Source organism: Kogia breviceps, chromosome 8 (assembly GCF_026419965.1).
Source record: "Kogia breviceps isolate mKogBre1 chromosome 8, mKogBre1 haplotype 1, whole genome shotgun sequence".
Classification (NCBI taxonomy): Eukaryota; Metazoa; Chordata; class Mammalia; order Artiodactyla; family Physeteridae; genus Kogia; species Kogia breviceps.
The window spans coordinates 4815148-4842263 of record NC_081317.1 but is presented as its reverse complement, the minus strand read 5'-3'; the positions used below and the strand labels follow the sequence as shown (position 1 = coordinate 4842263).

The window sequence follows — 27116 nt, the reverse complement described above, 5'->3', positions numbered from 1 at the left end:
TTTTTGCTGAGCAGTATTCCATTTTGTGTGTGTGTGTGTGTGTATTACACATACATACATATATATACACATACATATATATATCACATCTTCTTTAACTTGACTTTTTTTTTCTTTTTTGGCTGCGTTGGGTCTTCGTTGCTGCGCGCGGGCTTTCTCTAGCTGCGGCGAGCGGGGGCTGCTCTAAGTTGCGGTGCGCGGGCTTCTCATTGCGGTGCCTTCTCTTGCTGTGGGGCACGGGCTCTAGGCACCTAGGCTTTGCCTATTTTATCTGATACTAAAAGAGCCACTCCAGCCTTTTTTGCTTACTGTTTATTTGGCATATCTTTTTCCACCCATTTACTTTCAGCTCTCTGTGGCTTTATATTTAAAGTTTATCTATTGTAGGTTGCTTGTAAGTCTTGGTTTTTATTCATTATGTCAACCTCTGCATTTTAACTGGAAAGTTTAGACCATCAACATTTAAAGTAATTATTGATATGGTTGCATTTAAGTATATAATTTTATTACTGTTTTCTCTTTGCCTCTGTTTTGTTCCTCTGGTTTCTACCTCTTCCCCTCCCGTGCTATGCCCCACTCCCTACCTTTTTTGAGTATTACTTAAATATTTTTTAGTATTCCATTTTATTTCTTGGTGTTTTGGCTGTATAGCTTCATGTTATTTTTTTAGTGGTTGCTCTAGGGGTTAAAATACCTACTTAACTCTTCATAGTCTACTTAGAGTTAGCATTGTATCACTTCCAGTAAAATGTAGAACCTTGTAACCTTAGAGGTCTCTTTACCCTCATCCATTTATAAGCTTAATAAGTGTTATAGTTTTCATGTATAATACATCTGTACACATTGCAAACTCATCATAAAATGTTACAATTTTGGCCCTCAACTGTCATATATTAGAGGATTTAAGAGGAAAAAATTATCTTTTATATTCATCACAATAATTATACATCTGTGGTTCTTCCTTTATTTCTGAAGTTTCAAGTTTACCTCTGGTATTATTTCTTTTCAGCCCAAAAAACTTCTTTTAGCCTTTCTGTTAACAGAAGGTCTCTGGCAAGGAATTCTCTTAGTTTCCTTTCATCTGAGAACGACTTTATTTTACTTGTGGTAGGCAGAGCTCTAAAGGTGACACCCAGGTTTCCCTTCCCCAGTTATTCAATCAAACACTAGTATAGGTACTGCTGTGAAGGGATTTTACAGATGTTATTAAAGTCTCAAGTCAGTTGATTTTAAAATACAGAGTTTTTTCCTGGGTGGGCCTGACCTAATCAGGTGAGCCCTTTAAAAGCAGAAATCTCTCTCTACCTGGTAGGAGAAGGGAAGACAGGGAATTTTGAAGCATGAGAGGGATCTCATGTGCATCCCCGGCTTTAAAGCTCGAAATAGTCCCACGGGAAGGACAGTGAGCAAGTGGCCTCTGGGAGCAGCGAACCTCAGACCCACAGGACTGGGATTTGCCAGCAACCTGAGTGAACGTGCGTATAGATTCTTCCTTAGAGCCCCAGGCACGAGCCCGTTCCAACTGACACCTTGACGCTGGCCTGGTAAGACCCTGAGTTGAGTCAGCCTGGACTTCTGACCTACAGAACTGTGAGTTAGTACATGAGCATTTCCCCATTAAAAAAATTTCCCCATTAAAAAGATTGTTGTAAAATACACATAAGATTTATCATCTTGGGCTTCCCTGGTGGCGCAGTGGTTGAGAGTCCGCCTGCCGATGCAGGGGACGCGGGTTTGTGCCCCGGTCCGGGAGGATCCCACGTGCCGCGGAGCGGCTGGGCCCGTGAGCCATGGCCACTGAGCCTGCGCGTCCGCAGCCTGTGATCCGCGACAGGAGAGGCCACAACAGTGAGAGGCCTGCGTACCACACACACACACAACACACACACACAAAACATTTATCATCTTAATTTTTAAGTGTACGGTTCAGTGGTACTAAATGCATTTACATTGTTGTGTAACCATCACCACCGTCCATCTCCATAACTTCTTTCATCTTTCCAAGCTGAAACTCTCTACCCATTAAATAACATCTCCATTCCCGCCGCTATCCCAGTTCCTGGTAACCACCGTTCCCCTTTCTTTTTTTTTTTTTTTTTTTGGTGGTACGTGGGCCTCTCACTGTTGCGGAGCACAGGCTCAGTGGCCACGGCTCACGGGCCCAGCTGCTCCGCGGCATGTGGGATCTTCCCGGACCGGGGCACGAACCCGTGTCCCCTGCATTGGCAGGCGGACTCTCAACCACTGCGCCACCAGGGAAGCCCAACCGTTCCCCTTTCTGTCTCTCAGTTTGACTACTCTAAGGACCTCAGACAGTGGAATCATACGATATTTGACTTTTTGTCTCTGGCTTATTTCACTTAGAGTAATGTCCTTAAGTTTCCTCCTTGTTGTCATAATTTCCTTCCTTTTAAAGGCTGAATAATATTCCATTGTATGGACAGACCACACTTTGCTTATCCATTCATCTGTTGGTAGACACTTGCGTTGCTCCCACCTTTTAGTTTTTGTGAATGGTGCTGCTATGAACATGGGTGTATAAATATCTCTTAAAGCTCCTGCTTTCAGTTCTTCTGGGTATATACCCAGAAGTGGAATTATTGGATCACGTGGAAATTCTATTTTAATTAATTAATTAATTTAAAACATTATTTATTTAGCCGCACTGTGAGGCTTGTGGGATCTTAGTTTCCCGACCAGGGATTGAACTCAGGCCACGGCAGTGAAAGGGCTGAGTCCTAACCACTGGACTGCCAGATAATTCCATGGAAATTCTATTTTTTATTTTTTGTGGAACTGCCATATGGCTGCACCGTTTTACATTCCCACTAACAGTGCACAAGGGCTCTGATTTCTCCATGTCATAGCCTCTGGGTTTTATTTTTTGTTTTTTGATTGTAGTCGTTATAATGGATGTGAGGTGGATGGGTGTTGTAAACCACTATATTTATGATAATTTGTTATACAGCAATAGAAAATGAATACATGCCTTTATTCCTGAAGGACATTTCCTTTCTGTTTTGTTTTATTTTATTTCTTTTGGCCTCGCGGCATGTGGTACCTTAATTCCCCAACCAGGGATCAAACCCGCCCGCCCCTGCTCTGGAAGCACTGAGTCTTAACCACTGGACCACCAGGGAAGTCCCTGAAGGACATTTCCTTTAGATATCGATTTCTGGGTTGATCCACTGTCTTCTGACCTCGGTCGTCTCTTGACCATCTGTGGAAATTCAAATTGTTGTCCCCCTGTATATTACGTGTCATTTTTCTCTGCCTGTTTTCAAGGCTTTGTTGTTATCTTTGGTTTTGAGAGGTTTTATGATGATGTATCTGGGTGGTTTGCTCCCACAGAGTGCCTGTTCTGGATTTTCTGAGTTTTATGAATTTGTCTTTCACCACATTTAGGAAGTTAGCTGCCATTATTAGTTCAAATATATTTTTCCTAAAATCTGTCCTGGGACTTGACTGGAACATGGAGTGAAGACCTTCTTGTGTTACCACACAGGTCCTTGAGGCACTATTCTTTTTTTTTTCCCCCCTTATTCTGTTTGTTGGATTGGAGCTTCTTCAAGTTCACTGACTTTTATTTTCCCTGTCACCTCCATTTTGATATTGAGACCAATCAGTGAATTTTAAAAAAATTCAGGTATTATGTGTTTTAGTTGAAAATTTCCAGTTGCTTCCTTTTTTTCCCATCAAACTTTCTAATTCTTTATTGAGAGCTTTTCTCTAGTGTGTTTATCTTTCCTCATGGAGCCTAGTTATAACAGCCGCTTTTTCTGATAATTCCAACGTCTAGGTCATCTCCAGGTGGACGTATGTTGATTGTCTTTTCCCTTGAGGACTGGTCACGTTTTCCTAGTTCTTTGTATGGTGAATGATTTTGGGATTGTGTCCTGTACATTGTGAATATTATGTTGTGTAGATTCTCAGTCCTGTTATAATTCCCTGGAAAGTCTTGATATGTTTTGTTTTAGTAGGCAGTCAACCTGGGTAGTTTCAGATCACTAGTTGTTTCACCTTCTATGAGTAGCATTTCCAATCTTGGTCCAGTTTTTTGTTTTTTTATTGAGGTACAATTGCCATAACATTACATTAATATCAGGTGTACAATGTGATGATTTGATATTTGTATATATTGTGTAATGATCACCACAATAAGTCCAGTTAACATCTATCACCATAATAGTTAGAAAAATTGTTTTCTTGTGATGAGAACTTTCAAGAACCACTCTTCTAGCTACTTTCAAATATGCAATACAGTGTTTTTCTTTTAAGGTTTTTTGTTTTGTTTTCTGGCTGTGTTAGGACTTTGATGCTGCGTGCAGGCTTTTCTCTAGTTGCGGCGAGTGGGGGCTACTCTTCGTTGCAGTGTGTGGGCTGAGACATTGCTGTGGCCTCTCTTTGTTGTGGAGCAGGGGCTCTAGGCACGTGGGCTTCAGTAGTTGTGGCACACAGGCTCTGTAGTTGTGGCTCGCGGGCTCTAGAGTGTAGGCTCAGTAGTTGTGGCACATGGGTTTAGTTGCTCTGTGGCATGTGGGATCTTCCTGGACCAGGGATCGAACCTGTGTCCCCTGCATTGGCAGGCGAATTCTTATCCACCGCGTCACCAGCGAAGCCCCAACCAATACGGTATTAGTAACTATAGTCACCATGCTGTACACTACATCCTCAGGACTTATGTTATAACTGAGTTTGTACCTTTTGACGCCCTTCACTCATTTTGCCCACCTCCATCCCCATTTCAGGCAACCACCAATCTGTTCTCTATATCCATGAACTCAGGTTGTTTTTTTTTTTTTTTTTTTCAGATTTCACATGTAAGTGAGATCATGCAGTATTTGTCCTTCTCTGTCTGACGTATTTCACTTAGTGTAATGCTCTCAAGGTCCATCCCTGTTGTTGCAAATAGCAAGGTTTCATTCTGCTGAATAATATTCTATTGTGTGTGTGTCTAGATATATACCATTTTCTTTATCTGTTCATGCATCGGTGGACACTCAGGTTGTTTCCACGTCTTAGCTATTGAAAATAATGCTGCAATGAACGTGTGAGTGCGTATAGCTTTTTGAGTTAGTGTTTTCATTTCCTTCAGATAAATACCCAGAAGTGGAAATGCTGGGTCATATAGTAGTTCTATTTTTAGTTTTCTCAGGAATCTCCATACTGTTTTCCATAGTGGTGGCACCAGTTTATGTTCCCACCAGCAGTGTACAAGAGTTCCATTTTTTCCACCTCCTCACCAACACTTGTTATTTCTTTTTGATGATAGCCATTGTAACAGGAGTGGGGTGATATCTCACTGTGGTTTTGATTTGCATTTCCCTGATTGAGCATCTCTTCATGTACCTGTTGGTCCCCCTTATGTCTTTTGGAAAAATGTCTGCTCAGATCCTCTGTCCAGTTTTTATTTTTATTTATTTATTTATTTTATTTATTAATTTTTTTGCAGTACGCGGGCCTCTCACTGCTGTGGCCTCTCCTGTTGCAGAGCACAGGCTCCAGACGTGCAGGCTCAGCGGTCATGGCTCACGGGCCCAGCCGCTCCGCGGCATGCGGGATCCTCCCAGACCGGGGCACAAACCCACGTCCCCTGCATCGGCAGGCGGACTCTCAACCATTGCGCCACCAGGGAAGCCCTGTCCAGTTTTTTTAAAAAAATTTATTTATTTATTTGGCTGCGCCAGGTCTTAGTTGTGGCACACGGGATCTTAGTTGCAGCATGCAGGCTCTTAGTTGCAGCATGCTTGTGGGCTCTAGTTCCCTGACCGTGTATCGAACCTGGGCCCCCTGCATTGGGAGCGTGGAGTCTTAACTGCTGGACCACCAGGGAAGACCCCTCTGCCCAATTTTTAATTGTGGGTTTATTTTTTGCCATTGAGTTTTATGAATTTTTTATATACTTTGGATATCACCCTGTTGTCAAATACATGATTTGCAAATATTTTCTCCCATTCAGTAGGTTGCCAATTCATTTTGTTGATGGTTTCCTTTGCTGTGCAGAAACTTTTTAGTTTGATGTAATCCCAACTTGTGTGTTTTTGCTTTTGTTGCCTTTGCTTTTGGCTTCAAATATAAAAAAAAAATCATTGTCAAGACTGATGTCAAGAAGCTTACTGCCTATGTTTTCTTTTGGGAGTTTTATGGTTTTAGGTCTTACACTCAAGTCTTTAAACCATTTTGAGTTAATTTGGGGGTATGGTGTAAGATAGTGGTCCAGTTTCATTCTTTTGCATATGGCTGTCCAGTTTTCCCAACACCATTTATTGAAGAGACTGTCCTTTCCCCATTGTGTATTCTTGGCTCCTTTGTCATAAATTAATTCATGATATATATGTTGGTTTACTTCTGAGCTTTTTCTTCTTTGAAATTCATCTGTGTGTCTGTTTTTATGCCAATACCACACTATTTTGATTAGTGTAGCTTTGTAATATAGTTTGAAATTGGGGAGCATGATGCCTCCAGCTTTGTTCTTCTTTCTCAAGATTGTTTTGGCTATTTGAAGTCTTTTGTGGTTCCATACAAATTTTAGGATTGTTTCTCCTATTTCTGTGAGAAATGCTGTAGGAATTTTGATAGGAGTTGCATTGAACCTATAGATTGCTTTGGGTAGTATGGATATTTTAACAACATTAATTCTTCCAATCCATGAGCACAGACTATCTTTTATTTGTCTTCTTCAATTTCTTTCACTGAGGGCTTATTGTTTTCAGTGTACAGATCTTTCATCTGCTTGGTTAAATTTATTCCCAAGTATTCTATTTGATAGGTATTTTATTCTATTTGATAATGGGATTATTTTCTTAATTTCTCTTGTAATTTGCTATTAGTGTATAGAAATGCAACAGAGTTGTGTATATTGAATTCATAGTCTGCAACTTTACTGAATTCATTTATTAATTCTAAAGGTTTTTTGGTGGAGTTTTTAGGGTTTTCTATATATAATATCATGTCATCTAAAATAGTGACAGTTTTACTTCTTTTCCAATTTTGATTCCTTCTATTTCTTTTTCTTGTCTGATTCCTGTGGCTAGGACGTCCAATACTCTGTTGAATAAAAGTGGTGAGAGTGAGCACCCTTGTACTGTTCCTGATCTTAAAGCAAAAGCTTTTCAGTTTTTTTTTTTTTTTACCATTGATATGATATTGGCTGTGAGCTTATTGTATGTGACCTTTATTATTATGTTGAGGTACATTTCCTCTATACCCACTTTGTTGAGTGTTTTTATCATATATAGATATTGAATTGTCAAATGCTTTATCAACATCTATTGAGATGATCATATGATGTATGTTCATTTTGTTTATGTGGTATACCACATTGATTTTTTTTGCAGATGTTGAATCATCCTTGCGTCTCTGTAATAAATTCTATTTGATAATGATGTATGACTCTTTTAATGTATTGTTGAGTTTTGTTTGCTAATATTTTTTGTTGAGGATTTTTACGTCTATGTTTATCAGGGATATTGGTCTGTAATTTTCTTGTATCCTTTTCTGGTTTTGATATCAAGGAAATGCTGGTTTCATAAAATGTGTTTGGAAGTGTTTCTGCCTCGTCTACATTTTTGGTAGAGTTTGAGGATTGGTATTAATTCTTTGAATGTTTGGTAGCCATCTGGTCCTGGATTTCTGTTTGCTGGGAGGTTTTTGATTACTGATTCAGTCTCCTAGTAATCAGTCTGTTCAGATATTCTTTCTTATGATTCAGTATTGGCAGATTATATGTGTCTAGGAATTTATGTCTTCTAGGTTGGCAAATTTGTTGTCATGTAATTTTTCGTCGTAGTATCTTATGAGCCTTTCTATTTCTGTGGTATTGGTATCGTGTCCTCTTTCATTTTTTGTGTTATTTATTTGAATCTTCTCTTTTTTTCTTAGTCTAGCTAAAGATTTGTCCATTTTGTTTATCTTTTCAAACAACCAGCTCTTCATTTCTTTAATATTTTCTATTGTCTTTTTAATCTCTATTTTATTTATCTCCACTCTGATCTTTGTTATTTCCTAACTTCTGCTAGCTTTGGGCTTCATTTTTTCTAGTTCCTTGAGGTATAGAGTGGTTTTTTTTTGAGATTTCTGATGTTGTATAGGCATTTATTGTTATGAACTTTCCTCCCAGAACTGCTTTTGATGCATTGCATAAGTTTTGGTATGTTCTATCCATTTTCATTTGTCTGAAGGTATTTATTTATTTATTTATTTTTTGGCTGCACTGGGTCTTCGTTGCTGTGCGCAGGCCTTCTCTAGTTGCGGCGAGTGGGGGCTACTCTTCGTTGCTGTGCCTGGGCTCTCTCTTGTGGCTTCTCTTGTTGCAGACCATGGGCTCTAAGCACTCAGGCTTCAGCAGTTGTGGCGTGTGGGCTCAGTAGTTGTGGCGCGTGGGCCCAGCTGCTCTGTGGCATGTGGGATCCTCCCAGACCAGGCATTGAACCCACGTCCCCTACACTTGCAGATGGACTCCTAACCACTGCGCCACCAGGGAAGTCCCTGAAGGTGATTTTTAAAATTTCCCTTTTGATTTCTTCTTTGATGCATTGGTTGTTCAGTAGCATGTTGTTTAACCTCCGTATTTGTGAATTTTCCAGTTTTCTTTTTGTAATTGATTTCTGGTTTCATACAACTGTGGTTGGCAAAGATGCTTGATATGATTTCAATCTTCTTAAATTTATAAAGCTTACTTTGTGGCCTACCATTATTTATCCTGGAGAATGTTCCATGTGCACTTGATGAGAATGTGTATTGTTACTTTTGAATCCAATATTCTGTATATATCTGTTGAGTTTATCTGATCTAACATGTCCTTTAAGGTCGCTCTTTCCTTATTGATTTTTTCTTTTTTGTTTGGATGATTTTTCCATTGATGTAAGGTGGGTATTAAAGTCCACTATTGTATTGCTGTCAATTTCTTTCTTTAGGTCTGTTATTATTTGCTTTTATGTTTAGGTGCTCCTATGTTGGTTGCATAAATATTTACTAATGTTATATCTTCTTGTTGGATTTGACCCCTTTATCATTTTGTAATGCTCTTCTTTGTCTCTTATTACAGTCTTTGTTTTATAGTCTCTTTTTGTTATATAAGTAGAGCTACCCCAGGCTTTTTGGTTTCCTTTTGCATTGAATATGTTTTTCTATTCCTTCATTTTTCAGTCTGTGTGTGTGCTTACATATGAAGTGAATCTCCTGTAGACGGCATATAGATGGATCTTGTCTTTTTATCCATTCAGCCACTCTATGTTTTTTGGAGAATTTAGTCCATTTACATTTAAAGTAATTGATAGGTATGCACTTATTCCATTTTGTTAATCGTTTTCTGGCTTTTTTAGTGGTCCAGTTTTTAAAGTCTTTCTTATGCTGGTCTAGGTCTGTCCCCTACACATGCAGCTTGGGGGTGAGTCTAAGACTTGGTGGATCCATTCTAAGATGACTAACCATTCCAGTTTGCCTGGGACTAAGGGGTTTGCCTGGATGTGAGATTTTCAGTAGTAAACCCGGGTAAGTCCTGGGCAAGCTGATATACGTTGGTCACCCCAGTTCACATACAAAACTAGGGGATCCCCCTCTGAAGCTACTTCCTCTCTAGGATTTCCCCACTATTTCCATTCTGCAGGGGCCCTTTCCTGGTTCCTCTGGCTAGAATGACAGAGTTTCCAGTGGAGTTTTAGCTGCTCATTCTGGTGCTCTATCACGTGGCTCTGTGACTGGAGCTTTGAGCTTTAAGGGAAATGAGAGGAAAAAAATGGGAAATTCACCCCCTTTATGGTCACTTCTGTGTTCTGACTGCACTCCACAATCTGCTTGATCTTGTTCACTTTTCAGCGTCTTTGGGTAGTTTCTTCTGTATTTTGTCTAGCGTTTTTAGTAGTGATCAGCAGGAGAGAGAGGCTTTAAAAAACTGGTAAAATATATGTAACATTTACCATTTTAACCATTTATAAGTGTATACAGTTCAGGAGCATTGAGTACATTCATGCTGTTGTGCAACAAATCACCACCCTCCACCTCCAGAATGTTTTCATCATTGTAAACTGAAACTCTGTCCCCATTAAACACGAACTCCTCATCCCTCACCAGCCCCTGGTAATGTGGAGAGATGTAGGTTTTTAAAGCCTCTGTGTGCAAGATGTTTATTAATGATCCATTGGCCAAAGCAAGTCACATGGCTGAGTCCAGATTCAAGGGGTAGAGAAATAGAGGGAACAGCAGGGGTAGAGGTGTGGAGGCATGAACACCAGATGGGTGTGTAGGAGATGCCCTGAGTGAGACCCTGGCTGCTGGAGGAAGTGGGTGGGGAGCTCTCAGGGGCTCAGTACTCCTTGCCATTGGGGAATCCCTCCCCTTAGGATCCCTAGCCTCCGACTCCACCCACCAGCTGTATGGGAGGTGGAGGTGGGGGGGAAGGATGGGAGGGGGATTGCAGCAAGGCTCCTCCACACTCACCAGCACTGTCACTGTCATGTCTGGTTTACTTAATTCTCTGCCTTCTATAACCCTTTAAGACACTTAGAAAATGAACCTCCAAAGCCACGCCACGGGCTGCCTGTCCCTGCTGTGGGTCCTTGAATGCCCACCCAGGTCCAGGGGGTCTGCCCCAGGACCTTTCCAGGCTGTTCCTCCAGGACCTACCTGAGGCCTCGAGGTGCTCAGCTGGTCAGAACTGCTCTTAGGAGGTGCAGGGGGACCTTCAGGACTTGCTGGGACCAGCTGGGGTGCCTCCAGAGTTTATGGTATGGACGTTGGAGGCCAGGACCAGGGAGGGAAGGCAGCTGGGCAGCTGAGGGCCTCTGAGCGCCCTTCAAGCTGCTGGGGTGTCTGCTCTCCTCCCACTGCTCCTGGCCTCTCCCTGCCCCTTCCCCACCCCATTCCTGTTTAAGTTCCTTATCTGCCTCAGTAGGCACTTGGCCCTTAGTGACCTCCTGGCTCTTTTAAGTCACTCGCTTGGCTGGGGTCCGACAACTCCAGAGCCGAGAACCTGATTGGCTCAGCTAATCTCTTCAGACCAGCCCCCACTGGACGGTGTCTCAGCACAGACTATAAGGGGGCTGCCCTGGGCTGAAGCTTCTTCTCTGGTTCAGTCGGCTGCGGCAGCAGGACTGTGGGGACAGGGCCACCTCCCAGCAGGGGCATTCTGGACCAGGGGCTGGCAGGTGTGGGCAAGACCTGCCTTCCATCTCAGCCGGCCACATATACCGGCTGTGTGATCACCAGGAAGGCACCTCACCTCTCTGAGCCTTGGTTTTCTTGTCCTATTGCTGCACTTTGGGTAAAGACTCAAGGGCCCGGCTTGGAGAGAAGCCTGAGTGCGGGGTTCACCAGGGGTCAGAATCTGCACGGTCATTGTGACTTTCTCCTTGGAGGCGCTGTGTTCTGCGGTTTGGGAGGAGGACTCCCACCTGACCCGGCAGCCTCCTGGGGGATCACCACCCCTGCCATTTCTTACTAGGAGCGGACGCGAAAGGGGGCGGCAGCCCCGAGGACGCCGGGAGCACCGCGCACCCCGAGCTCCCGCAGCTCCCTCGCCGCCCGCAGCTCCTGGAGGAGGACGGAGGGCCCAGCGAGGAAGCGGCCGTGGACGGAGGCAGCGCCCCGGCGCCGGAGGGCACCTCCGCCGAACCCGCGGCCGAGGCCTCCGCGACGCCCCCCTCCCAGGACCAGGCCGAGGCCGCAGGCGAGGCCCGGCAGGCGCCCAAGACGGCGGCCGGTGGGGTCCCCAACATCGGCTTCGTGGGCGAGCCCCCGCCCTACGCGCCGCCCGACCCCAAGGCCGCGCACCTGCTCTACCCGCCGCCCTTCCCGCAGCCAGTGCTCTTCCCGCCCGCGCCCTCCGCCTCCGCCCTGTACCCCCCGCCGGCGCCGCTCTTCCCTGCGCCCACCGCGCAGCCGCTCTTCGCGCCCTTCCCGGTGGTGAGTCAGGCCGCGGGCGCCGCCCCCCTCCCCGTTCACTCCCCCCTCGCCCCTCCCCCCTCCCCCCTCGCCCCTCCCCCTCGCCCCTCCCCCTCGCCCCTCCCTGGGCTGGAGAGTTTGGCGCATCGGAGGTGAGAGGTCACCACAAGCACCTGGCAGGGGACGCTTCTGTGCCCAGGGGCGCAATAGAAAAGGGCCCCTTCAGCTTGGGGATTGGGCGGGAGCGGGAGGCTTCCCAGCAGTGGGGGCATTTGAGCTGGGTTCAACGGGATGAATAGGAGAGTTGAGGCAGAGGAGAGAAGGAGGGCACAGCACAGGCACGCAGGGGGCCAAGGCCAGTGTGTTCTGGCAATGACGGTGGTTGGTTCAGTTTAGTGGGGAGGGGAGGATAGGAAGGTGGGATCCACCGTGAGGGTCCCCAGGGCCTTTGGCGGGAGATGACTTGATAGATTTTTAGGAAAAAACAAAACAAAAAAAACACTGGCTGCCTGTGGAGGAGAGCTTCGAGGTCCCCCCTGGTGAGGACCCAGTGGGGACATGGAGACACTGGTGGCTGGACCCTGGACTGAGCACTTTGTAGAGGGCAGAGCCCTGAGACTCCTGGGGGCTGAGTGACAGGCTGGGGGTGCCCAGGGAGCAGGCAGAAGGGGGGGCTTGACCCCTGGGCGACCCGCAGCCTCACTGGGTGGGGCTTGGCAGTGGGTGGAGTGACGGGTCCACGGCTGTCGCAGGCTGCGTGCTCCCTAACCACGCCGTGGCCTCTGCCCTCACAGTACAACAGCCCTGTGGCCGGTGTGCCAGCCCCAGCCGCGGTGGAACACAGGCCCCTGCCCAAGGACTACATGATGCAGTCCGTGCTGGTGACCCTCTTCTGCTGCCTGCTCACCGGGCTCATTGCCGTCGTCTACTCCCACGAGGTAGGTGGGCGTGGGGCGGTCCTCGGTACAGCCCTCCCAGCCTGCGGCCACTGGGGCCCAGGTGTGGTCCACGCAGCCCCTTCCTCAGCAACCGGGCCCCTGGTGTTTCCCCCGAGAAGGGTGGCGGGATTGGGAAAGCAGTGCCCAGCTGTCTGTGCGGTCCTCGCCCTCTCCTCTGCTGTCTCTGTTCCCTACCGCTCAAGATCTGCCCTGGAAAGTTCAGCTGAAACAATTCACGCTGAAGGTGTGGATGATTGCGGCCCAGGAAACTGCCCGTCCAGTGGGGGCTGGTGTTTATTAGGGGGGAGACGGCCATCCATCCCTCCACTCGCTTCTATCCATCCACCTCCATCCGTCTAGCCACCCGTCTGTCCGTTCACCCACTACCCACTCATCCGTCCACCATCTCTCTAGCCTCCATCTCTTCATCCATCCGTCCGCCCCTCTGTTCACCCATTGATGCACCCATCTGTCTTCTCGTCCAGCTACCTATCCCTGTCCATCCGTCCATCCACCCACCCACCCGCCATCTCGATAACACTCTTTCCTCTTCCTCCGTCCCTCCCTCCTCGTGGTTTCTGACCATTGCCAGGCAAGAGGTTAGACCTTGGCGACTTACCATGATGCCAATGTGAGGACATTTAATAGACGGAGTAGGAAGGCCCAGGGGCTCTTGCTCAAGGCTGACCCGGTGACAGCCCTGACCTCCCTCCACGGTCAAGCTCCCGCGTCATAAGCCAGACAGGACTGTGGGTGGGAAGGAGCTCTCGGGACAGCTCAGAGGTGGGACTCCGGAGGCTACCGCCTGCCTGTCAGCTCTGGCTCCACCACCGGCTGTGGGGCCCTGGGGTGGCTCACTGAACCCCTCTGAGCCTTCGTTTCCTCCTCTTCAAAGCGGGGACAGCGATGACACCAAACTCAGGGTGGTTGTGAGGACTGTGGGCGATGGGACGGGGGTCGGGGCTCTGGGTCAGGCCCGTGGCCAGAGCCCAGGAGCCGGCAGCCGCCACCTCCATCGCTCCTCCTCCACGAGCCGTGGCCCAGGGAAGGCCCCCGACGCCTCACGGGGTCAGCCGTCCCGTCTGCGCACTGGGGCCGGGCCCGGCGGTGCCTCGGGAGGCAGTGGGGGCTCTGTGTCCGCTCACCCCCCCCCATCTCGTTGCAGACTCGTGCGGCCCTGGGCAGGGGGGACCTGGCCCAGGCTGAGGAGGCCTCGCGCAAGGCCCGCTCGCTTGTGCTCTTCAGCCTGTTCTTTGGGGTCTTCGTGTCCACCAGCTGGGTCATCTACGTGCTGGTAGCACTCTACCTGCCCTGAGGGCTGCTGGCTCCTTCGGGGACGTCAGGACACCCAGGGACTCCTGACCTGGCCAGACTCTTTCTGCGGACTTGGATCCCTGCCGGTGGCCATCTGTCACCTAGAGGGCACCTGGGTAGGCTCAGAAGAAGATGGGCTTTGCAGCCTTCAGCACACTCATGGCTGGGCCTCTGCCCTTGCAGGTGGCCTCAGGCAGTGTCCTAGCCCGAGGTGGCCCCAGGGCCCAGGCCCAGCTGTAGTACAGGGGCCTGAGGTCTTCCTGGAACTGTGCTGGCAGTGCCCCCATGCCCCTGGCCTTCACTTGACCCCTGAGAGACCAGCCGAGGGGCCAGTACCCTCACTGTCCTCAGAGCCACATCTGGAAGCACGTTGCCACCTCTGGCCTCCCCACTGCCCAGCCCAGCCCAGCCCAGCCCAGCCCTGGGATCCCAGGGCAGAGCTGCTGGGCTTTCTTTCTCCCTGTTGGGGAGTTGAGAGGAGCGGCCTCCTCTCTCCTGGGTCGCTCCTGGCCGGTCGTGCTGCATCCCAGCCCCGTCCGGGGGGTCAGGCTCTCTCCTGATGACCCCGCGTCCAGAAACCAAGGCCACGACATCCGGTCAGTAGACAAACAGCAACACCCCGGGCAGAGCGTCTCGTTGCTGCGTCGGGGCTGTTGCTCGCCCTGGGTCACTTTAGGGTGAGCAGGACGCATCTGTCCACAGCTGGGCCCTGGGGCTCCCACGCCGGCCCCTCTGAGATGCTGGGGTTTTCCCAGCCTCTGCAGCGCGGTGTCTGACTTGGGCACGCGGCCGTGGAGCCGCTGGGTACCGACGGCGGGAATTTCTGGAGGGTCTTTCGTGGGCCAAAGGTGATGAGAGAGCAAGGAAATCCATCTGCATCTAGAGAGGAGGAAGGGGGCCCCCTGGCCGAGCCGTAAAAGAGTGACAGCTCAAGTTAAATCAGGTGCTTTCTGGGGGCTGAAGCAGGACGACAGCCCATCCCGGCTCCCGAAACGCTCCAGGGGCTGGCGAGATGAGGATGCGGAGGTAGGTGGTGGGGAGTGGCGATGCTCGGAGCCTGAGAGGTGGCCTCACGGGCTGGGACACGGGCTGGCCCAGAATTAGCTTATCAAACCCTAAAATGCATGATTGCCGCGAAAAAGGAGGAAGCTGTTTTTTAGGGGTCTGTAGATGCCACGAAGCATTTGGTAGACCCCAACTGCCATAGCTCCTCCTGTCGCTAAACTCTTAGCTAAAACCAGGGTGGAAAGAAATCATCTGGACCAGTGTGCCTTGAACCTGAAAGTACATTACGAAACACCTGGGAAATCCTATTAAAATGCAGATCCTGATTCAGTAAGTAGGGCCTGAGAGCCTGCATTTCTAATGAGCTCCCAGGTGCTGCTGAAGCTGGTAGATGAACCAACAGCGTATCCTGTGTTAAGTGGGAAATTACTGAAACCACTGTAACCAGGACCAAGCCATGGGTGCCCCCTAGAGTCTCTGTTCAACATTGTTTTGAGGTTCTAGCTAATGTAAAAAACAGCTACATGTGTAGTGTGAAAACTAGAAGAGACAAAATGATACTCTAGCTAGAATATCCAAGAGTCAATGAAAAAATCAAAATAAGACAACTCAGAGAAGTGATTGGATACAAAGTATACAATAGTCAACAGCAATATTCAGGTAAAAGTGGAAAAACTTTAAAATTCCACTCACAATAGTGATAAAAACAGTAAAACCTAGGAATAAACTTAACAGGAAAGATCCAGATCCAAATGAAGAGAATAATTTTATTTTAGTTTAGTTTTTTGGAAGGAAAGTGCATGTATTGTAAAGTACAAGGAGTCCAGGACAGCTAGCTCTCAAAAAGGCCCAAACTCCTCTCAAAAGAGCAAAGAACAAAATATCTGGATAGGAAGATGTAGTATCATAAAAATATCTAGCCTTCTTAAATAAACAGGTTTAATGAACTTCCAACAAGAAAGCCAAGCTTTTAAGACTGAAAAAGATGTTTTTTAAAAATTAATATGGAAGGAAAATGTGCAAAAACTGCTAATAATTTTTCAAAGTTTCATGAGGGAGGACTTTCTTCACCAGATTTTGAAACTTACGATAAAGCTACAATAAGCAAGGCGCAGTATGGCTTTGCCACAGAGATGGATCAGTGAAAAACAAAGTCCAGAAAACATTCCAAGTATATATGGGACATTAACATCTGACCAAAATGGCATTTTAATTGAGTGAGTCAGGGAGGGCCGACAGTAAGCAGAGTTGACGCTCTGGTTGGAAAAATAATTATTCTCCTCCTATTGTATGTAAAAATAAATTCCAGATGGATTAAAGAGCTAAGTAGTGTGAAATAAAGCTCTACCAATCGTAGATGAACGCTTAGGAGACTATCTGTGTAACTTCAGGGTGTCAGGCAGTGTGGAAGGGGAGCCCTCCTAAAATCTAGAATATTCCAGATACGAGGGAGAGATGGATTTGAGTTCTGTGTATAAGGCAAGTACAGACTTAAGCCATGAGATGATTTTTACTTACCAGATCGGGGAAAAATTAGAAAGATCGGTTCTAGAGGTGGCAAAGGCCTGACCCTCTCATTTATTACTGGTAGATGTGTATTGCTACCATCTTTGTGGAAAGTAGGCTGATGGTAGCTTCTAGGCATATGTGTACCATATCTTAATATGCACGTGAGTGCAAAGAACAGTGTAGAAGGATACGTTGCGAACTGCCGCGAGTGGCTGCCTTTGGGGAGGGACTGGGGCTACAGGAGGGTTTGTGCTGGATTTTAAAATATGGGTGTGTACTCATGTGCTGTGTAATTAAAAAATAACTGGAAAACATGTGCATGTCTTTTGACCCAGTAATTCCAGTTTCAGGATTCACAGGAGTGAAGAAGGCAGTCCATTTCGACAGACATTTGTCCGTGTTGTGGCTGAAGGGCCGCGAAGGAGAGGTGACTGGGGCAAATCTGGAGTGAGAGCTCTGCTTACCTTAGGGTGCACCCTGATTTCAGAGGTGCTCACACGTGTGTGTCTTAGAACCACCCCGCTGTGGCCTAGGGGTGTTTGGCCTTGGAGAGTGGTAAAGAACGGCTCTCCTGAGGAAGTTGTGTGTAAGATAAAGCTTCGATCAGATGCCGCCCTTCCAAAGTGGTTTGCGTCATTTCGCGTTCCCACCAGCAGGCGACGGGAGTTCAGTTGTTCCACAAACTCATCAATCCCTGGCGTTTGTCAGTCTTTTACATTTGAGTGCTTCTGGTCGTTAAAACTGCAGTGGTATTTCATTGTGGCTTTAGTTTGCATTTTTCTGAGGAATGCTATTGGGCTTTTTATCATATGCTCATCAGCTGTTTGGATCTCTCGTTTTATAATGTACTTGTTTAAGTCTTGTGCCCGTTTTTATGTCTTTTATCAGTTCAGAGGAGTTCTTTAGTGTTTTCTAGATATGAGTCCTATGTTAGATTCAGGGATTGCAAATATCCTCTCCTAGTTTGTAGCTTTGCTTTTCATTCTCTTAATGGTGCATCCGATAGAAAAGAAGTTCTCAGTTGTAATATATTCAAATTTATCTTTTCCTTTATGGATAATGCTTTTTTAAGGCTTCAGAAAAATTTCCCTACTCCTAGGTCATGAAGATGTTCTCTTACGTAGTCTTCAAGATCTAGAAGCTTTTCGGATTTTTTTTCACATTTAGGTCTGCTACCCACCTGGACTAGATCCTAGAGATCCATTTGTCTATTCTTGTTACCACTCTCATACCTCATACCTGGGACTTGATAGTAAGTCTGGACATTGAGTGGGTCAGGTCCTTCCGCCATCTTTAAGATTCTTGGTCATTTAAAATCATTTGTATTTATAATAAATTTTAGAATTAATATGTCAATTTTCACCTCCTAAAAAACTGGGATTTTGACTCTGCTTTAAATCTATAGATTAATTTGGGGACAACAGACATCTTAACTGCTGTTTTCCAACAAACATGGTGAATCTCCTTATTTGTTTAGTAGGTCGTTTAAACAGTTCCCTCGATTTTTTTGTGTGTGCAGAAAGTTTGCACATTTTGTTAGTATCCCTAGGTATTTGATTTTTCATGCTATTATAAATATGATCACTTTAATTTTTTTTTTTTTTGTTACTTGCTAGCGTACAAAAATGCAGTTGATTCTAGATGATTGACTTTGAACCCAGCATGCTTTCTAAATTCACTTATTCTGGTAACTTCTCTGGAGAGCCTGTTGAATTTTCTATTTACACAGTATTACCATCTATATATAATGAGCTTCTTATCTTCCTTTCCAGCTTTTAGTCTTTCGTGTGTTTTCCTTCCTGCACTGGCCGGGGCCCCCCAGGTACAGTGCTGAATAGCAGTGCTGACCGTGGGCAACCTTACCTTTCTCCTTGTTTCAAAAGGAAAGCTTCAACATTCTGTTTTTTTGTAAAAGATAGATATCCTTTTTCAGATTAAGGAAGTATTCTTCTATTTCTATTTTGCTAAGAGTTTTTTTAAAACATAAATTTTTTAATTTTAATTTTGGCTGCGTTGGGTCTTTGTTGCCGTGCGTGGCCTTTCTCTGATTGTGGTGAGCGGGGCTGCTCTTCGTTGAGGTGCACAGGCTTCTCATTGCAGTGGCTTCTCTTGTTGCGGAGCACGGGCTCTAGGTGTGTGGGATTCAGTAGTTGTGGCACGCGAGCTCTAGAGCACAGGCTCAGTAGTTGTGGCCCTTGGGCTTAGTTGCTCCACGGCATGTGGGATCTTCCTGGACCAGGGCTCGAACCTGTGTCCTCTGCATTGGCAGGCGGATTCTTAACCACTGTGCCACCAGGGAAGCCCTGCTAAGAGTTTTAAAAAATCATGCATGGATATTGAATTTTATTAAATTACTTTTACATATCCACTGAGAAAATTATCTAATTCTGTTAATATGGTGACTTAATGTCGATTTTCAAATGTTAAAGTAACTTTTCATTCGTGGAACAAACCCATCTTGATCATGATGTGTTATCCTTTTTCTATATCAAAGATTGTGGATATTTTGTTTAGGGTCTTAGGCATCTGTGTTCATAAGTGAAATTGATCTGTAATTTTCGTTTTTGTTTATGGTTTTGGTAGCAGGGTTATGTTGGTCCCATTACGAGGGTTGGGAAGGGATTCTCATTTTCTTTTTGGAAGTGCCGTGTAAGATTAGTCATTGCTTACAGTGTTCCTCAGGGGCATGTGTTAAAACTTCCCATTAGCATCTCAGATTTGTCCATTTCTCCATGTCGGCCCTTGCTTTAGATATTTTGAGGCTATGTAATTAGATGCATACATATTTAGAAATTGTTAAATCTTTTTGATGAGTGTACCTTATATCTTTTCTCTATTGGCTTGGCAGTTATGCATTCTTTCACTCTATAGTGGTGCCCTAGAGACTACACACTTGCATTCTTGACTTCTGAAAGCCTAGTACTTTTTTTTTTTTTTTTTTGCGATACGCGGGCCTCTCACTGTTGTGGCCTCTCCCGTCGCGGAGCACAGGCTGCGGATGCGCAGGCTCAGCGGCCACGGCTCACGGGCCCAGCCGCTCCGCGGCACGTGGGATCCTCCCGGACCGGGGCACGAACCCGCGTCCCCTGCATCGGCAGGCGGACTCTCAACCACTGCGCCTCCAGGGAAGCCCATGGCCTAGTACTTTTTCTCCGTTCTAGACAATTCAAGAACTAATTCGAGAATACTCTAACTCCACGTGTCTTCTTCCTGAATCACACACCGTTGGTTTGTATTTTAATTCTCCATATTTTAAACCTCCATGAGACACGATTATTGTTCATACAGTTCATGCTCATTTAGGTTTACCCACATGTTGACTGTTTTTTGTGGCTTTTTCCTTCTCTCCTGCATATCTGATTTTCCATTTGGGATTATTTCCCTTTGGCCTGAAAACACTGTTCAGTCTTGTCTGGGTGTAGGTCTGCTTGTGATGAATTCTGTTTCTGTTTGCTTGACAACATCGTGATTTTTACCTTCATTCATGAGAGAGATTTAGAGTGAGTGTGGAAGTGTGGTCGGTGCTTTTCTCTCAGTACTGAAGCTATTCCAGCGACTTCTCTCCCCAGGTGCTTCTACTTGGGGAGTCTCATTCACTGTTACCTTTGAAGGTACTGTGTCCTTTTTTTTTTCCTTCTGTATCCTCTTAAAGATGTTCTTCCTGTCTTTGTCTTTCAGAAGGTTAACGGTGCTGTGCTTAGATGTGTACAGTCAGCCCTCCCTATCTGTGGGCCCAACCAGCTGCGGGGTCACATACTGTTTAAGATTTGAGGTTGACTCGGTGCTGACCCCGTGGGTACAGAGGGCTGACTCTGGGACCTGAACTTCGGTGGATTTTGGTATCAAAGCGGGTCTTGGAACCGATCCCCTGTGGATACTGCGGGACCACTGTATTTCTTTTTAATTATCCTGCTTGGGATTCGTAAGGCTTCTTGAATTTAGGGCTTGATGTTTTTCAGTCAAGGACCAATCAGAAGGCATAAACCATGGAATAATTTGAACAGAGAAAGATTAACATAAAGAATTATTAACTGTGAGAGAAGAGTGACTACGAAGGTGTAGAGGGAGTGCTAAAGTTACCCAAGGGTGAAGGTGAATGCCCGAGGAAAGCAAAACGCAGGAGGGCCCAAGTCCCTATGCCAGGGTTCAGAGCTCGTTGGAGAAGGGGTGGTTACAGTCCACGGGGGGTGCTGGGAAACAGACTGGGTCACCCAGGCCAGAGCTGGTTCAGAGCTGGCTGAGCCAAGGCTGGCAGGTGGGCATGCATACAGGGTGGCACAAGGCCTGGGGGCCGCAGTGAGAGGATGAGCAGGCCAGGCTGGGCTGCAGGCTTGCCGAGAGACAGCAGGTGTGGGTAGAGGGCGTGGCTGGGGCAGAAAGCACCCGGTGCCTCCCGACACGGGCCTCTAGGAGCCCTGCGGTCAGAGCGAGAAGAAGAAAGCGGTCTCCACACCTGGAGCCGGCGCCTGCTGCAGGACCCCTCCAGGGACAAAAGCCTGTGCTCCCTGCACACGGGAACTGCTCGCTGCAGAGCAGCAGATAAAGGGGAGACGTGGACGTGAGGAATGAGAAACTGATGACTGGCGCCATCGGTTTTGGAAAATTCTTTAAAAACAGCTTTATTGAGGTGTGATCTGCATGTCATTTTGAGTATAACATTAAATTTAGTACAAAGTTGTGTAACCATCGCCGTGAACCAGTTTTTAAACAATTCCATCACCCCAGAGGGTCCCTCATGCCATCTGCAGTCTGTTTCCACTCGCGGGCAACCACCGGTCTGCTCTCCGTCTCCAGGTTTGCTTTTTCCGTACATTTCATTTAAACAGAAGCAGGAAGTATACCGTCTTTCTTGCTTCTGGCATCCTCTTCATACCCGTGTTTTTGAGGTTCATCCGTGGTGTGTGTCAGTTCATTCCTTTTCAGTGCTAAATGGTGTTCCATGGTATGGAAGTAGGTTTTGTTCACCCTTTGACCAGTTGGTGGACATTTGCATTATTTCCACTTTTTGGCTATCGTGAATAATACTGCTATGAACATTGCTTCTACTTTGTTTTTTCCTTTTCTGTTGGCACTCCAGTTAGACTTCTCATCCCGCCTCTTCCTGCCTGTGTTTTGTCCATACTTTTCTCTCTTCACACTTCATTCCACACCTAGCCCCTAATCTATCTCCAGTTCACTAATTCTGTTTTTCTAAAGATTTATCATTTATTTTTGGCTGCGTCGGGTCTTAGTTGAGGCATGCGGGATCTTCGTTGGCACGCAGGCTCTTCGTTGTGGAGCACGGGCGTCTCTCTAGTTGTGGCGCACGTGTTTTCCTTCTCCGGCTGTGGCGCGCAGGCTCCAGGCCGCGTGGGCTCTGGAGTTGGTGGCACGCGGGCTCTAGTTGAGGTGCGCGAGCTCAGTAGTTGTGGCGCGTGGGCTTAGTTGTCCCGCGGCACGTGGGATCTTAGTTCCCCGACCAGGGATCGAACCCGCGTCCCTTGCGTTGCAAGGCGGATTCTTTACCACTGGACCGCCAGGGAAGTCCCAGTTTTGTTAAACACATTCACTGAGTTCCTTATATCAGTTAATGCATTTTTTGGCTCTAGAATTTCCACTTTCCCTCTGTTTTCCAATTACTTGCTGAGATTCTCAGTTGTGTCTTACACCTAGACAGGGTATGTGTTGTGCTTTCACAACTACCTCTGGTAACTCCAAAATCCCAGCCCCTGCAGGTCTGATTCTGTCCTTTGTTTCTGGTCTTCTTCTGTTCATGCTTCTTTGTCTGCTTGTGTTCCTGGTTATTTTTTGTTGTATATGAAAATTAAATATCTTGAGGCCTAAGATGATGTCAGCCTCCTCCAGTGAGGCTTTGCATTTGTTCCTGGCAGGTGCCTGGGTGCTAGGAATCCAGACTGAAGCTGTGTTGGTACAGGGCTGTGAGGGCCGGTATACTCGCAGTCACACAGCTGGAATGCATCTCCTTTGGGGTCTCAAAATATGCATTCTGGACTTTTTTTTTAAATCTCCCTTTTCTCAGAAGTGCCGCCGAGCCTCTCAGACACCTCTTCTGGGATTGGCAGGAATGTGACCCCAAATATCAGCCTTCCTCCCTGGATTTCTGTCCCCTCGTGAATCCTGGCCCAGTGATTCTTCCTTCACCTGCTACAGCTCTCTGATGAATTCAGGCAGGGATTTAAAAGTACGGCTTTCCTAGCAGGATGGCTGGTCTGAATTACTGAGTGTGCTATTCCCAGAAGTGGAAAATTCCTTCTTAAGCGTTTTTAGAATAAACTTGTCAAGAACCATATAAAATCCTGTTGGGATTTTCTTTGGAATCGTTTTGAAATATATACATTAATATGGGGGATAACTGACATCTTTAAGAAACTTAATCTTCCTACCCATGAATATGTGTATCTCTCAACTATTAAGGTCTTTATTATTTTTAAATGAAAACTTATTTTTCATTAAAAAAAATATAATTTCATAGAGGCATGATTGACCTATAGGATTAGTTTCAGGTGTACAACGCAACGATTGATGTTTATATATATTGTGAAATGATCACAATAAAACCCGGTTAACATCCATCATCACAGTTATAAACGTGTTTTTCTTGTGATGACAAGAAGAATATCTACCCTACGAGCGACTCTCAGATGTGCAGCGCGGCGTTACCAACCGCAGTGATGAGGCTGTACGTGACGCCCCCACGGCTTATCGCGTAACTGAGAATCTATACCTTCTGACGCCCTTCACCCATTTCACCCACCTCTCCTACCTCAGGCAACCACCAGTCTGTTCTCTACACCTGTGAACTAGGTCGTTTTTTTTTTTTTTTTTTTCTCTGGATTCCACATATAAGTGAGACCATATGGTATTTTTCTTTCTTTGGCTTATTTCACTTAGCATAATGCCCTCAGGATCATCTTTGCTGTTGCAAACGGCAAAATTTCATTTTTTCTGGCTGAATAATATTCTATTGTGTATATATATATATGCCACTTCTTTATCCATTCATCCGTTGGTGGACTCTTAGGTTGCTTCCATGGCTTAGCTCTAGTAAATAATGCTGCCATGAACATTGGGGTGCATATAGCTTTGTTTGTTGTTATAGAAAGATAAAAATGTATCTGCTTTCATAACCCCTCCTACACACACACATAGCTTGTTAAAATTTACTTTTTTTTTTTTTTTTTGCGGTACACGGGTCTCTCACTGTTGTGGCCTCTCCCATTACAGAGCACAGGCTCCGGACGCGCAGGCTCAGCAGCCATGGCTCACAGGCCCAGCCGCTCCGCGGCACGTGGGATCCTCTCGAACTGGGGCACGAACCTGCATCCCCTGCATCGGCAGGCGGATTCTCAACCACTGCGCCACCAGGGAAGCCCCTAGTTTAATTTTTTAAAGTAATTTTTATTGGAGTCTGGTTGCTTTACCATGTTGTATTAGCCTCCACTGCACAACAAAGTGAATCAGCCATACACATACAGATATCCCCTCCCTTTTGGACTTACCTCCCATTTAGGTCACCACAGTGTATTAGGTAGAGTTCCCTGTGCTATACAGTATGTTCCCATTAGCTGTCTATTTCATGCATAGTATCAATAATGTGTGTGTCAATCCCAGTCTCCCAATTCCTCCAACCCCACCTCTTTCCCCCTTGGTATCCATACATTTGTTCTTGACATGTGTCTCTGTTTCTGCTTTGCCGATAAGATCATCTATACCATTTTTCTAGATTCCACATAAATGTGTTATTATACGATATTTGCTTTTCTCTTTCTGACTTCACTCTGTATGACACTCTCTAGGTCCATCCACGTCTCTACAAATGACCCAATTTCATTCCTTTTTATGGCTGAGTAATATTCCATTGTATATATGTATAACACCTTCTTTATCATTCCTCTGTCAATGAACATTTAGGTTGCTTCCATGTCCTGGCTATTGTAAATAGTGCTGCTATGAACATTGGGGTGCATGTTTTTTGAATTATGGTTTTCTCTGGGTGTATATGCCCAGTAGTGGGATTGCTGGGTCATATGGTAGTTCTTTAGTTTTTTAAGGAACCTCCAGACTGTTTTCCATAGTGGCTGTATCAATTTACATTCCCACCAGCAGTGTACGAGGCTTCCCTTTTCTCTGGCATTTACTGTTTGTAGATTTTTTGATGATGGCCATTCTGACTGGTGCCAGGTGATACCTCATGGTAGTTTTGATTTGCATTTCTCTAATCATTAGTGATGTTGAGCATCTTTTCATATGTTTGTTGGCAATCTGTATGTCTTCTTTGGAGAAATGTCTATTTAGGTCTTCTGCCCATTTTTTTGATTTGGTTGGTTTTTTTGATATTGAGCTGTATGAGCTGCTTGTAAATTTTGGAGATTAACCCTTTGTCAGTTGCTTCATTTGCAAATATTTTCTCCCATTCTGAGGGTTGTCTTTTCGTCTTGTTTATGGTTTCCTTTGCTGTGCAAAAGCTTTTAAGTTTAACTAGGTCCCATTTGTTTAAATTTTCATTTCTCTAGGAGATGGGTCAAAAAAGATGTTGCTGTGATTTATGTCAAAGAGTGTTCTGCCTATGTCTTCCTCTAAGAGTTTTATTATAGTGTCTGGGCTTACATTTAGGTCTTTAATCCATTCTGAGTTTATTTTTGTGTATGGTGTTAGGGAGTGCTCTAATTTCATTCTTTTACACGTAGCATCCAGTTTTCCCAGCACCACTTACATATATAGCTTTTTAAGTTTGTGTTTTTGTTTCCTTCAGACAAATACCTAGAAGTAGAATTGATGGTTCATACAGTAGTTCTATTTTTAATTTTTTCAGGAATCTCCATACTGTTTTCCATAGTAGCCGCACCAATTTACATTCCCACCAACAGTGCGCAAGGATTCCCTTTTTCCCACCTCCTCATCAATACTTTTTATTTCTTTTCATTTTGATGAGAGCCATTCTAACAGGTGTGGGGTGATATCTCATTGTGGTTTTGATTTGCATTTCCCTGATGATGAGTGATGTTAAGCATCTTTTCATGTATCTGTTGGCCATCTGTATGTCTTCATTAGAAAAATGTTCAGATCTCCTGCCCATTTTCAAAAAGTATTTTTTTTTTGCTATTGAGTTGTATGAGTTTTTTCATGTATTTTGGATATCAACCCCTTATTAGGTATATGATTTGCAGATATTTTCTCCCGTTTGATAGGTTGTCAGTTCATTTTGTTGATGGTTTCTTTTGTGTGCAGAAACTTTACTTTGTTGTAGTCCCAACTTGTATTGTTTTGCTTTTGGCTTCAAATCTAAAAAATCGTTATCAAGACTGATGTCAAAGAGCTTACTGCCTGTGTTTTCCTTTGGGAGTTTTCTGGTTTCAGGTCTTACATTCAAGTCTTTAATCCATTTTGAGTTAATTTTTGGGTATGGTGTAAGATAGTGGTTTTCCCAACACCATTTATTGAAGAGACTGTCCTTTCCGCATTGTGTATTCTTGGCTCCTTTGCCATAAATTGACGATATATGTGTTGATATTCTTCTGGGCTCTCTCTTCTGTTCCGTTGATCTATGTCTGTTTTTATGCCAATACCATACTGTTTTGATTACTATAGCTTTGTAATATAGTTTGATACAGGGACCATGATGGCTCCAGCTTTGTTCTTCTCTTTCAAGATTGCTTTGGCTATTCAAGGTCTTTTGTGGTTCCACACAAATCTTAGGATTGTTTCTCCTATTTCTGTGAAAAATGCCATTGGAATTTTGATAGGAATTGCATTGAATCTGTAGATTGCTTGGGGTAATATGGACATTTTAACAATATTAGTTCTACCAATCCATGAGTACAAAATATCTTTCTATTTATTTGTCTTCTTCAATTTCTTTCACTAATGTCTTAAAATTTTTAGTGTACAGGTCATTCACCTCCTTGGTTAAATTTATTCCTAGGTATTCTCTTCTTTTTGATGCAATTGTAAAGTGTATATTATAAATGAGATGGTTTTAAAATTCATTAATTTTTTTTGGCTGCGTTGGGTCTTTGTTGCTGTGTGTGGGCTTTCTCTACCTGCGGCAAGTGGGGGCTACTCTTTGTTGTGGTGCTTGGGCTTCTCATTGCGGTGGCTTCTCGTTGCAGAGCACAGGCTCTAGGCACACGGGCTTCAGTAGTTGTGGCACACGGGCTCAGTAGTTGTGGCTCACGGGCTCTAGAGTAGTTGCGGTGCACGGGCTTAGTTGCTCCATGGCATGTGGGATCTTCTGGGACCAGGGATTGAACCCATGTCCCCTGCATTGGCAGGTGGATTCTTAACCACTGTGCCACCAGGGAAGTCCTTTAATTTCTTATAATTCACTATTAGTGTATAGATACATAACATTTTTGTACATCGATTTTGCATTCTGCAACTTTACTGAATTTATTAGTTCTAACAGTTTTTGATGGAGTCCAGTGTTGTCTATATATAATATCATGTCATCTGCAAATAGTTTTGTATCTT

The 27116-nt window shown here is 45.3% G+C and overlaps 1 protein-coding gene across 2 annotated transcripts in view; it reads left to right on the top strand.

The window, feature by feature from the left end:
- Window positions 1–27116, top strand: part of PRRT1B (proline rich transmembrane protein 1B) — a 40455-nt gene that overhangs the window by 9309 nt on the left and 4030 nt on the right. Inside the window, exons 3-5 of one of the 2 annotated variants that reach the window (XR_010841817.1) lie at window positions 11441–11901; window positions 12675–12818; window positions 13984–15158. Coding sequence is in view for 1 of the 2 variants with exons in the window: in XM_059071486.2 (XP_058927469.2) it covers window positions 11441–11901; window positions 12675–12818; window positions 13984–14133 (755 nt within the window). In the remaining variant the exon portion in view is untranslated. Of the gene's footprint in view, window positions 1–11440; window positions 11902–12674; window positions 12819–13983; window positions 16961–27116 lie in introns of those variants that run through there. The other variant, XM_059071486.2, reaches the window with a different exon arrangement.